This window comes from Peromyscus maniculatus, chromosome 7 (genome assembly GCF_049852395.1).
Source record: "Peromyscus maniculatus bairdii isolate BWxNUB_F1_BW_parent chromosome 7, HU_Pman_BW_mat_3.1, whole genome shotgun sequence".
In the NCBI taxonomy this organism is placed as follows: Eukaryota; Metazoa; Chordata; class Mammalia; order Rodentia; family Cricetidae; genus Peromyscus; species Peromyscus maniculatus.
Window position 1 is genome coordinate 67,553,150 of NC_134858.1, and position 13,421 is coordinate 67,566,570.

General features: G+C 41.2%; 1 protein-coding gene across 5 annotated transcripts; it reads left to right on the forward strand.

Annotated features, from left to right (window-relative positions):
• Positions 1–369: 369 nt before the first annotated feature.
• Gtf2a2 (general transcription factor IIA subunit 2) lies at positions 370–13,145 on the forward strand. Of its 5 annotated transcripts, none has more exons than XM_006979284.4 (5): positions 371–518; positions 4,453–4,571; positions 5,415–5,519; positions 9,451–9,577; positions 12,846–13,145. In XM_006979284.4, exons 2-5 carry the CDS (start codon positions 4,500–4,502, stop codon positions 12,869–12,871), a joined length of 330 nt encoding a protein of 109 aa, XP_006979346.1. In that variant the 5' UTR covers positions 371–518; positions 4,453–4,499; the 3' UTR covers positions 12,872–13,145. The 5 variants fall into 5 exon arrangements, with proteins under 5 accessions (XP_015853450.1, XP_006979346.1, XP_015853448.1 ...); XM_015997962.2 differs by having other exon boundaries at positions 382–518; positions 4,427–4,571; XM_076576598.1 differs by lacking the exon at positions 371–518 and adding an exon at positions 694–976.
• The last annotated feature ends 276 nt before the right edge of the window (positions 13,146–13,421 follow it).

Genomic DNA, 13,421 nt, shown 5'->3' on the forward strand with positions numbered 1-13,421 from the left:
GCTAAAAGGGAAACACAGCATGGCACAAAGGAGTGCCTGTTCCATTCCCAGACCTCGGGTTTTGCATTGACCCCAAAGTGACAATTCAGGTGCTCAGTGGCCATCTGCTGTGCACACAACTGCTGTTTCCAAAGCAGAACCCCAAGCACCCCGGCTGATACCAAAAGGAGTCTGAGATTCTGAAATTGAGAATAGCTACGTGTTTGCTTCACTGTTAGGCACGAAGTTTATACAGCAGGTCTTCCGAATGAAAAGGATTCACGAATCCCAAACAGCTCGCTGCCGTAAACTGCAGCCCCATACACCGGCTGGCAGGAGGGGCGCCCAGATGGGAGGAGCCACGCCCCTTCTCGGAAACTGAGGTGGGGCCACCGGCGCCTCTCGTGGCGTCACCTCCGGGTCGCGCAAACACATCCGGGTCACTAGCCCAGTGCTGTGGTTTCCGTGCCTGAGGAGGAGGTCGCGGCGGGCGCTCTGCCCGGCTCTGCTAGCGCCGCGGCGGAAGCGCCTTCCCTCAGGTAGGCGGCGGTGGGGCCGGGAGCGGGGGAGCCGCGGCGGGCGGGCGGGACCGAGCGCTGTGCCCGCCGGAAGCCGCCCCCCAAGGCCGACGCGGCGGCGCGGGAGCCGCCTCCTTCCCGCTCTCAGGCCGCGCTGGGTGGACGCGCGTCTGCCTCGGAGAGCGGACAGGAGCGCTTCCGCCGCCGTGAGGAGGGCACCCCGCAGTTCTGCAGCCGGGGCCGCCTTCGGGGAGTGGAGGTGGCGGGGCAGCGCGCTCGGGCAGGCGTTGAGGTCGCTCCTAGCTGAGGTCTCCGAAAGGATGCCCAGGTGTCAGGCGGGAGGGTGACCCGGCTCTCCGCCGGCCCGTTTTCAAGTGTCCGTCTCCCTGACCTCCCCCGGCCCCGGTCCACACGCGTGTGCTGACTGGCGATTACCTTCAGCGGACTCAGTGTCTCGTTTGACCCCCGCCGCGGGTCAGGTTCTGTGCCCGGCCCGCAGGTTGTCTCAGCGAACAAAACAACAAAGATCCATGCCCTCGTGGGCCCTACATTTATGCAGAGAAGAAATAGAAGACCGTTATGTAACTTGGCATATGGTGCCAACAACAACAAAAAAAAAAAATTTGAGCGAGCTAAAGGGTACGGGGAAGTTCCATAGTGGGTGTGATAGTTTCGTAGTGTGTGGTCCGTTTGGGTGTTATTGGGTGGGAGCTATCTGGGCAAACGTGAGTTCTCTGTGTTAGTCAAGTTCATATCTGAGCAAGAACGTTTCAGGCAGAACAGCCATCAGAAAGGCAGAAACATGCCTGTGGAGCTCAGGGAAGTTAGGATGTGTTGGGAGGAAGAGGAGGAGGAGGATAGCAGATAAGACTGGACATAAAAGGTAGCCAGATGTCAGTATTGAAGAAAGCTGTGGGAGAAAGAGACATTTTCTAGCCCATGTTTTCAAACAATAACCCCACTGTAAATTAAGATGAATGTGAGGAACGTATAGAATAAAGGAAATCGGGACACCATTTCGATGATCCAAATGACTTGTAATAGTGGCTTAGAACAAGGAAGTAATAGTAGAGGTGTTGAAAAATGGTTGATACTGGATCTGAAGGTTGTGTTCACATGACTTACTAGGAATTGGACATCTTTGTGGTTTACATGACTTTGAGAGCGACTTCAAAGGTATTGTCTAAGCCCATGGAAGTATGGTGTGACTTCAACTGAGACACAAAGGCCACGTAGAAATTTTGAATAGGAAGTTAGTTCCAGAATTGAGAATTGATTGGAAGATATATGAATTTGGGGATCACCAGCTGGTGTTGAAAGCCACAAGAATGAATGTTAACACTTCATACATGTATGTAGAAAGAAAATTGTAAACAGTCAAAGACTGTCTTGTGATTGTAAAGAGTGGGGAAGGACCAGGCCTGGTGGCATGCACTTTTAATCCCAGCACCAGGAGGCAGAGGCAGGCAGAACTCTGTGAGTTCGAGGCCAGCCAGGGCTACAAGGAGAAGAGGGTCAGTGAGCAGGATGAACCATTGAATCTAAGACAACAACCGTCACAGTGAAGTACCGAGCAGAGACCCTGGAACCGCAAGGAGTGAGCTGTGACAGATGGCTAGTCTGCTGAAGATCAGCCTTAGCGGTGCCCTCGATGGCCTGCAGCGTGGGTGTCATTACAGTCAGAGCTGAACGCTTGCTGTGACTGGGGGAAAGGGAGAAGGGGAAACAGAGTCAAGTGACGCTTAACTTTTGCCAAACAGGAGTAGAAGGGAGGTGGGGGGGAAATGGATTTGAGTAGTGGTGGTTGTTGCTCTCCCAACGGTGGTAAAAGTAGCTGCCAGTTTGTTTGCTGACAGAAATGAGGGAAGAAAGGGGAAATTTGATGATGAAAGAAAGAAGGAACTTGTTAGACAATATCGTCAAGCATGCTAGAGAAAGAAGGCCTGATACAAAGGTGGATACATTGCATGTAGATAAAAGCATGTTGACTACAATGACCGAAAGGCAGAGTATATGGGTATAGGCAGTGGTAAGTAGGTTAGTAGATGGATGTGGTTGTGAGATTCTAGTTTCCATTCATTTGATTTCATCAGTAAAGTAGAAAGGTGCCCTCACGTAAATATATTTCTATATTTCTAATGCTTTTTGTTGGTACTTTGACATGCCAACAAGTTTTTTTACTCAACAAATATATTTTTTTAATGCTACATACATTGTCCTAAGTGGTAAATACATAGCTGAACTAGATTTCTCTGTCTTCATGTATCATCTATTCTGGTAGACAAAGAGTACCTTAGTTATTGGAAGGAGTGAAACTCTGTGTGTGTCTGCCTGCCTGCCTGTGTGGTCTGGGGGGGCGGGGGGAGTATGTGCTAGCACACATGTATATGGGTGCTCATGGAGGCCAGAAGAGGACATGGGATTCCCTGGAACTGAAGTTACAGCTGGTTGTGATCTATCCAATGTGAGTGCCTCAGAACTGAACCTAGGTCCTCTTCAAGAGGTCCTCTGCAACCGCTCTTAACTGCAGGAGAGATTTCTTGGCTATTTGATCTTTTTTTTTTTTTTTCAGTGTAAAATAAACATTTTTACATGTGGGTACAAAGAAGTGAGGACGGGGATAAAAGTTTCAGAGTGATCAATACATAGATGGGGTTTAGCACCATAAGCTTAGATGGAATAACTGGAAGCCAGTGAAGAGAAGACTTAAGAAGCCTTTAGGGAGCCAGGCGGTGGTGGCACACGCCTTTAATCCCAGCACTCGGGAGGCAGAGGCAGGCGGATCTCTGTGAGTTCGAGGCCAGCCTGGTCTCCAAAACGAGTTCCAGGAAAGGCGCAAAGCTACACAGAGAAACCCTGTCTCGAAAAACCAAAAAAAAAAAAAAAAAAAAGAAGAAGAAGAAGCCTTTAGGTAATTCAGGAGATGGAAGTCAGGGAGCTGAGGAAGAATTGCCAAAGAAAACAGAAAATATAGTAGTTCCATGAGCTGGGAGGTAAGAACACAGAATGATCTGTTGGATCAGATGATAGCCAGCTGTAATGTGAAGATGCTGGTCATTATTTTGGCCAAATCTTATCTGATAATGACTGTTTGAATGTTTCCTTCTGTCCATCTCTGGAGTCTAAGTAAATATTTGTCAAATCTGTACTCCTGTAATCATTTTCAGGTCCCTCCCGTAAGCAGGGTTTTCTGCCTTTCTTGTCTGAAATGTTGTTTCAAGGTCTTTTTGTTGCCTGCCATTCTGTTGTGGAGCAAACTCAACCTGCCCTCTACTTCAGCGTCACCAACTGCTACTGTCTACTCACACTTACGATTTCCACAAACCTTACGCTTTCACACTTCTGTGGCTTCTCTTGCCCTCCTGCCATCCTGGAATGGCTTTCTTCCTTTGCTTGAAGAACGGGAAGCTTTCTAAGCCAACTCTGTCCACAAGCAGCCTACATGATTGAATGTGTCACTCCTTTTCACACCAAATTTATCCTTTTTATAAAGTGTCTGTTACCTTTTGTAGAGTCAGACTTTTAGGACCAGGAGTTCATCTTTATTCATCTTCCTGTCTCTGTTGCCTGTCACAGTGCCATCCTTTTGGTGGGAACTCTAATGGAATTTTAAGAAAACATAAAAATAAAGGGCCCAAATGCAGATATCACGTCCCTCTGTGACAGCAGGTAGAATGAATGCTATGTAGAAAATTATAAACTAAGGGAAACCTGTGGGGAAAATAAAAATGCACATTTTAATGAGTATGTCAACATACTGAATTCAAAAGATAAATACCATACTGGTGTTAAAATCAGAAAAAATCAACTTTGAACAAGTCTTTGAAATTACAAAATAATTAATATAGTAATTTGTAATTGAGTTCTAATAGTTCCATGTTAGAATACATGAAATAATAGACTATTATTTATAATTTACATTGTTACAGGTTGGTCTTTTATATTAAATTTGTAGGACATCAATGCAAGCCTGAAGAAAAAGTAATTGCTCCATTTTAAGCCATGGCATATCAGTTATACAGAAATACGACTTTGGGAAACAGTCTTCAAGAGAGCCTTGATGAGCTCATACAGGTGGGGGCCAAACATTAAACATGCTCTATAAGTCTTCAAACTTTTTTGTTAAAAAAATTTAAAAATTAATGGTTTTCACTTATTAGTGATGAACTATAGAAATGATCTCTGAAAGTATAGTCTTCTCATCTCAAATTTAGAAGAAAGGGATGTTCTATCACTTTAAAAGTAATTCTGTCCAATATAATAAAGTTTTTTTTGAGATTTGAGTTAGAAATTTTAATTTTTATTTCAGTTTTAGAAGAATTCATTTTACTCAAATTACACAACTAAGAAAGTATTAAATATTTCAATTTATGTTCTGTTGGGGTCTGGAGGGAGGTGTGGGAGCAAGGTTGTTTTTGTTTGTTTTTTTTGAGACAGGGTCCAGGCCATCATTGAAAGTGCTCTGTGCTTAAGAATGGTCTGGAGCTCCTGGTCTTCCTGCCCTTGCTCCCCACCTGCTGGGATTACAGTTGTGCAGCACCAGGCCTGACTCCTCTGTTTGGGCATTATTATTATATAGACTTTGGGAAGGTTTGTCTTTGTCTGTTCTTTAGTATAGGTTTCATGTCTTTTACTAAGAGAAAACTTGGATCCCATCTGTTGAACACTTTGTCCAGCCACTGAAGGAATAGCAAGAGTTTTTCCTGGCTTTGCAAACTCACTGCAAGTTTCCTTTTTTGTCAAGATAGTGTAGAAGTTATTCTCAGGCTTTATTTCATCCTCACTTAGAGCACAGGAGAATAAGGACTTCTGCTTGAAGTTCTGGTTAACTTATGTTAACTTTTAGACTCTAATTAATATACTTTGTCTTTAATGTTCTTCCCTTAGTGAATTTATATGTACATTTTTTTTTCTCAGTCTCAACAGATCACCCCCCAGCTTGCCCTTCAAGTTCTGCTTCAGTTTGATAAAGCTATAAATTCAGCATTGGCTCAGAGAGTCAGGAACAGAGTCAATTTCAGGGTAAGGACATTTCCTGTATCTGGAAGTCTGGACCAGGTACTCTGAGAGCCTACATGGACTTACTCAGCATAACAGGAGGATTGGGTTAGTCTGGTCGGGAACTTGTTGTCTTATAATTGAATGATACGCTATTTTAAATCAGCTGTACTAAGTTCATCCATTCCATGTGATACAGAATTGCTTTTAGATTTTAAGTTCATTGCTTCACAAATCATCCTGTATATGTTTGGCTTTTTCCTCCCTGGAGAATTACTGAGGTTTCAAATGCCTGAAAGTACTGTCTGCAAGACGGAAGGTAAGTGACGGAGTAATTCTTAAGTTCAGTTATGGTTTTCAACCCCCGACCTTCCAGGAAAGGTCATTTTCTGTAGAATCTTTTTTTGCCGCCATCTCCTCTTAGATAGCTAGGCTTTTAAAGTCTATTCTGGTAGTGGGCTGTCTTTTGAATCATCCCTGCTTTGAACAAAATACTGCTGTCAATTTTGTGGTAATTTGGGGTTAAGAACTCATTGCAAAATGTGGCAGAAGAGTTTACCATGTGATGTTGGGGAAACACATTGTGGATAATGGTGTTTGCTGTTACCCTGTTATAGTTCTCTAGTATCTTTTTTTTTTTATTTAAGATTTTTATTTATTTATTATGTATATAGCATGTATGACTGCATGCCAGAAGAGGGCACCAGATCTCATTACAGATGGTTGTGAGCCACCATGTGGTTGCTGGGAATTGAACTCAGGACCTCTGGAAGAGCAGTTAGTGCTCTTAACCACTGAGCCATCTCTCCAGCCCCCATTCTCTAGTATCTTAAGCTATGTTACAAACTACAACCCTACTATAGAAATAAATTTAAAACATAAGAAGACCAATATAGGAAAAGAATCTGTGAGTTACATTGAAGAAAACCTAGGTGTTGGGAGCTCGAGAGATGGCTCAGCGCTTAAGAGCTTCTGACTGCTCTTACAGAGGTCCTAAGTTCAATTCCCAGAAACCACATGGTGGCTCACAACCATCTGTAATGAGATCTGGTGCCCTCTTCTGGCCTGCAGGCATACACGCAGACAGAACATTGTATACATAATAAATAAAAATCTTTAAAAAAAAAAAAGGAAGGAAAAAAAAAAGCCTAGGTGTTGAGGCAATACAAAAGAATGTATTGTATTATGCTTAAGCATTTAAGTGCCCATTAGGTAATAGACATTGTTCTAGGTATCAGAAATGCAAAGGTGAACAAAATAGATAAGGTCCTATTGGCTTACATTTTACTGAAGAGATAAAATATGCATTTATGTTATATATAAATGTGTATCAGTTTTATATGCTTAAAAATTACAGGCATAAATAGTCAAATAGAAAATTATCAGCTAGGCATGATGGCACATACCTTTAATCCTAGTACGGGAGAGGCAGAGACAGGCAGATCTCTGCCTCTGCCACCAGCCTGATCTACAGACTTGAGTTCCTGGACAGTCAGGGAGGGCTTCACAGAGAAACCATGTCTCAAAAAAAGTCTCTTAAGAGTATAAAACTTGACAAGTTTTTCTTGGATTTTAATAGTAGGGATTCTGATAAAGTTGTTCTTTATAGGTAGGAATCTGCCCAGCTTAAAATTTCAACTTTTATTTTAAATTGATCTATGTTAAACCACATAAGTTTGGGCTGTTTAGAAAACTGATGATACGAGACCTTGGTAGTCTTCTAATTGCTCTATTAAAAGTGTCTAGTGTGGGTTTCTTTTGCAAAAATTAATTGGACACTTGTATTTCTCATACATAGTGTTTTTTTTTTTTTTTTTTTTTTTTTTGGTTTTTTTTTTTTTTTGGTTTTTTCGAGACAGGGTTTCTCTGTGTAGCTTTGCACCTTTCCTGGAACTCATTCTGTAGCCTGGGTTGGCCTCAAACTCACGGAGATCCACCTGCCTCTGCCTCCCGAGTGCTGGGATTAAAGGCGTGCGCCACCACTGCCCGGCCAATGTTTTCTAAGTCTGTTAGTTTTCCAAGAGTTAGCCCTAACCAAGTCTTAATTTTTCAGTTTACTTTTTTTCCCCCATTGCTACTGCTGCAGCCCAGGATTCCATAACCTGCCCTGTATTATAGCAAACTAGACATGCAGAGACATTCTATTTAGCTTAAAGACCAGCAGAATGGAATCAAGCCTAATATGCATTATATGCACATGCATACAGTCACATGTGAAATTCAGCACAAGATATTTAAACAGAAAAATCTTTAAATAATTCCTGCAGTATCATCCATATTGGTGAAAACTCTTTGAATCTAAATATAAGGATGTTTTAAAAAACTGCTGGCTGTGAATGAATGAGTTAATGAATTTAGTAGACATGAGTAATTACTGTGTGCTAGATTCTGCTAGGCTCTGAAAATACAACAGAAGTACTGGTCTCTGCTACCAGCGTAGTTCAGCGAGCAGACCATTAAAACAAATAAGTTAACAGTGTTAGGATATGTTACTTGGTTCAGTGGGAGTACAAGTATGGAAGACAAGATTGGCAGTCAGCTAAAGGAGTGGTGCTACCGTGGAAAGGAAGATAGCATTTGGAATATGGTGGGAAGTTCCAGAAACAACTCTTCAGTAGGTTCTAATGTGATGGGAACCTCAAAGACACCATAGGACTCCCCAGCAAGTCCACACCCTGTACTAATGTTACCAGGAGGTCAATGAAGGACTGTTAGTCACAGGAGCCACACAATTATATTTGCCTTTTTGGTGCTCACATGAAGAATGGGTTACAGGGAATGAGGCTAGAGACAAAAGACCATGCCTCTTAGCCAGCTGAATCAGAAGGCTCAAAGTAGCTTCACTTAACAGTTCTAACAAGGGATGGCTAGAAATGGAAAGATTCAAAAAGGCACATCTGACAGGACTTGACAACTATGACATAGTTGAACATAGAATTCAACTATGGACATGGTAGAAAGGAGAGGCAGACTGGTAATTTCAAGTTTCTGGCCTGAGTGACAGTAGAGTCACAGAAAAAGCTGATTGGAAGTAGTCTCAGTAGATGATGCATCTGAGCCAGTTATGGGATTTAAATTGTCTTAATGTTTCTTAGGAATCTCTGCTTTTGTACAAATTTAGAGAATGAACACCCAGTGAAATATGGAGCTTTAAATATTTGTAAAAAATTCAAATGGAGCCAGGTGCATGTGTTTAATCCCAGCACTTAGGAGGCAGATCTCTTGGAGTTGGAAGCCAGTCTCAACTAGGCTGGGGAGAGTTTAGTGGCTAAAAAACTCTTATTGCTCTTAGAGGAAATATGAGTTTGGTTTCCAGCACCCATATGAGGTGACTCACAACTACCTGTGACTCCAGTTCAGGGGATCAGATTCCCTCTCCTGCCCTTCACAGTCATCTGCATACATGTAGTACATATAAACTCAGGCAAGCATGCACCAGATTATATGCATGCATATATAAAAATAAACATTTTTTTAATCAAATGGACAGGATGTAGAGGTACACACCTTTAATCTCAGCATTTGGGAGGCAGAGGCAGACAGTTCCAAGACAGCCTGCTCTACATAGTGAGTTCCAGGACACCCAGGGCTGTGTAGAGACCCTTTCTCAAAAGAGAGATCAAATGAACTTTAGCAATTTATCCACCAGAGGGCAGTAGACATACAAATTTAAGCTTTCATGTAGCTTTTCATTTCAGGTAAGTAATTTGCAGATTGTTTTAGATTGCTAAAATATTTAGAAAAAAATATTTTTAAACTTTTCCCTAAGCTGACTTATCCAGGTTTTCTCTTACTTATTTCTAAGTAGATAAAATTAAATAAATTAAGCTAAGCATTAAGCATACTGTTTTAGCAGGTATATACTTGGTAGCTAAATTCTCTTGGATTACTTTAGAATAAAGTATGAGGGGAAACAATGGCTTCTCATGGCATTTCTTAATGTTTTGTTTTAAAGGGCTCTCTAAATACATACAGATTCTGCGATAATGTTTGGACTTTTGTATTGAATGATGTTGAATTCAGAGAGGTGACAGAACTTATTAAAGTGGATAAAGTGAAAATTGTAGCCTGTGATGGTAAAAGTAAGTGCTCGCCTAATTACTGTGAAAGCAAAACTTGTTGAAATACTTTTTCTCCTCTTTAATTATCTTGATCTATCTGAAAACCTCAGATAAAAACCTAGCTTCTGGATTCTCCATCTGTCTTCTTACTGACCTTACATCTGCACACTCACATGACACATAATACAGATTAAATTTAGATCCAAATAAAATAAGCTAATGGCTAAATTTCCTTCCATAGAGATGCTTGTTTGAAGCAGTCATCAGGTTTCCCGATGCCCCCTTTCTCTGTAAGAAAGTAACGTGTAGCTTCAAGCGTTTCTCTTAAAACTTCTGTGTTGCTGGATACCCTACACTTTATATATAAGAGAATTACTTTAACCCTGATTTAAACTAATCATGAACCTTGCAGTTATAATAGGAGATACCCAGTCCTCTGATTTGTTACATTTGTGCAAGGGAATTTTCCACAGCAGACCTAAAAGTCCTTAGACATTTTAAAGGTGGCACATCTGCCCCCTGCTCCGTGACTGCTTGTTTCCTTTTGTTTATTTTTATTTTTGTTTTGTTTTGTTTTGTTTTTTTGTTTTTTTGTTTTTCGAGACAGGGTTTCTCTGTGTAGCTTTGCACCTTTCCTGGAACTCGCTTTGGAGACCAGGTTGGCCTCGAACTCACAGAGATCCGCCTGCCTCTGCCTCCCGAGTGCTGGGATTAAAGGCGTGCGCCGCCGCCACTGCCTGGCTTTGTTTATTTTTAAAAAGAACCCAAGGCCTTGTACTTGCTGGATTTGCACTCTGATACTGAGTCATGTCCTAGCCCTGTGTTTTGTTGTGTATTTACTTTAATTGATAATCTGAACAGCTTGTGTTTAAAGCACCAGTCCCCAGTGCTTTAATGATTGCCACTGTAAGAAGGGGAGGTTCTAAGAAGCAAGAGAAAGAGAAATAGAGAAAGTAATATCTCCATATCTTGTGTTACTATCAAGTTTGTTTTGTTTTTGTTTTTTGAGACAGGGTCTCTGTAGCCTTGACTGGCCTGGTATTCACTATGTAAGCCAGGCTGTCCTCAGATTCATAGTGTACCTCTGCTTCCTAAATGCTGGGATTAAAGGCATGTGCCACCATGCCTGGCTACAGTTTGGATTTTCAAAGAATATCTGATCACTAAAGAAATGTACAGAATACAGAAAAGCTCCATATGTAAACCTGTACAGATAATTCTTCACCTTCGAAAGTAAAGACTTTCAAGTCTTAAGGTTGTATTTTTATAGTAACATATCTGTGCACAGAGAGAGACATGTTTACACATAAATTATTTTTTCATATAGATTATTCTTTTTAATCTGATTTCTGGTGGCTACATAAAATTTTCCGCCCTTTATTGATTTTGATTTTGATTTTTCAAGACAGGGTTTCTCTGTGGAGTCCTGTCTGTTCTAGAACTCGCTATGTAGACCAGGCTGGCTGAACTCAGACATCCACCTGTCTCTGCCTCTGGAGTGCTGGGATTAAAGGCTAGCAAGTCTTCCAGATGTCAAAAAGTCTAGGAAATTAACGCCATTACATTGACTTATCATCAGAGCTAACTGGGAATCCTCCAAAGTAGTTCTAGAGACTTTTTAGTATGACCAGCAGATACTTAAAATCTTTTATTTTTTGCTAGGGATAATGAACATTTGAGCCTTTTTGTTTTAATTTCCATTTCTACAAAGGTGGTACTATTTGCTGTACCATAAGATAAATTTCTATATTCAAAATAAGTTATACTTTCATGGGTTTTTTTTTCCCCATGTAATTTAAGCTAGTAGCATCCTTATAACTCCTAGGTTTTTGTTTGTTGGACCATAAAATTTGTGCATTATTTTATAGTTCCTAGATATTTGTAAATTAATTGATATAAATGGGCCAGTTGATACAGACCTGTAATCTTTGATACTTGGGAAGCTAAAAGAGAGATAACAACTTCAAAGCCTGCCTCCATGATGGAATGAGCTCAAGGCCAGGCTGAGCAACTTAAACCCTGCCTAAAAAAGTAAAAAGGGGGTTGGAGATGGAGCACATTGATAGAAGGCTCAGCTTGTATGAGACCTTAGGTTCAATCCTTAGCCCTGGTGGAGGAGCAGAGTGATGAGCACCAGTTCTGTTGAGGAGAGTTTGTGTATGATGAAAATGTGCTGTGTCTGCAGTCCATAGTAGTCATGCTTGGCCCTAGAGCACTTACAATGTGACTAGGGCAACTACAAACTTTTTCATCTTATTTCATTAGATAATTTGGATTAATTTAAATTTTAAACAGCTGCATGTTGCTAACCAGTCAACTACTGTATTGAGCAGGATAGATGTGATTAGTAGAGGGTCAGTTTCAGTCATTTGAACCAAAAGTCTCGGAGATCCCCCTGTGGGGTAGGCGTGTTTATTTCCAGGAGCTTCTGCCTGGTGATCCTTGGTGCTGTTCTTTTTGAAAAATACAGATTTTTTTCCCAACCACAGACAATAAAAAGTAGCAAATTACCCTTATCTACTTCAGTTAGGTGGTCACTGCAGAGTTGCCCTCATATAAAGCAAACCATAATAATTGATCTTCAGCAAAGATTTGAAAACTTAAGAAATGGGAGGCAGAGGCAGGCAGATCTCTTGAGTCCGAGGCCAGCCTGGTCTACAAAATGAGTTCCAGGATAGCCAGGGCTACACAAAGAAACCCTGTCTCAAAAAGCAAAAGGAAAAAAAAAAGAAAGAAAGAAATGGTTGTGGTGGATTCTTTTTTTTTCTGTTTCCATAGGAAAAGTTGAAATCTTAGACAAGGTTAAAATATAGTTTAGCATTTAAAGATTAAGTTCAGTTAATGAGGAAAATTCCATTCTTCGGTGATTTTGAATAAATCAGGTGCTGCTGTAAAATTTCATTCTTCTAAAATTAGCATCCTAAAATTAAGCTGTGTTCTCAATAGAGTAGCAGAAGAAAAGACAGCAATAGCCAGAACCAGAAGATTGCTGTAGTTCCCAGCAGGATGTGGCCTGAAAAAGCTGTTTACACTAGCCCAGAGCAGACACCTGGAGGCTTAGGCTGTATCTTACCTCTGCCTTGGGAAGGAAGCTGTTGACCTTGGCAGGGCCTTTCCAGAGTGCCCCTCTCTACCTGCTTCCTCCTCCTCCTCCTCCTCCTCCTCCTCCTCCTCCTCCTCCTCCTCCTCCTCCTCCTCCTCCCACACACCGCTGTGTCCTTTTCCTAGATGTTCCTAAATACTGATACTTAGGACTTGCTCCTTGAATTGATCTCTTTCCTGTTTCTAGATACTGGCTCCAATACTACGGAATGAGTAGAGAAATGCAGCTTGTTTATGCCACCTTCTGTTATTTTCATCGATTGTTGAAGAAAAACATAGAAGAGACTTTTTTTTAATTTATTCTCACGGTGCAGAAATGACAACACTGTGCTATACTACCCAAGGGTTCCACAGAGGAAAAGCATGTGACTCTGTTCTCTTTCATGACCTTTAGTACACAACAGAAAGAAATGTAACTTTTTTTTATGACAAATCAAAAGTGGTTGCCTTCCTAAGAATATTCTTCAATAAACTTGTTTTAAAACTTGTTGTGAGTAATAATTGATATAGCTCGTTAGCAAGGAGTTGTCAGAATACCAGGTAAACTTAAGAGAGACTTGGAAAAGGTGTCCTTCTAATGAAATCATGTTCACTTTGTCAATTGTAATTTTACCCATTGAAAACACCAGGGGCAGACCCAAATGTGGATCGAATTTTACTAAGAAAATCTCACACACACCCCTTTTTTACCAAAAAACAAACTCAAAGATTATTATCAATGTGAGCAAGCTGAGCTGGGGCCGTGAGGTGAACTTTAGATAGC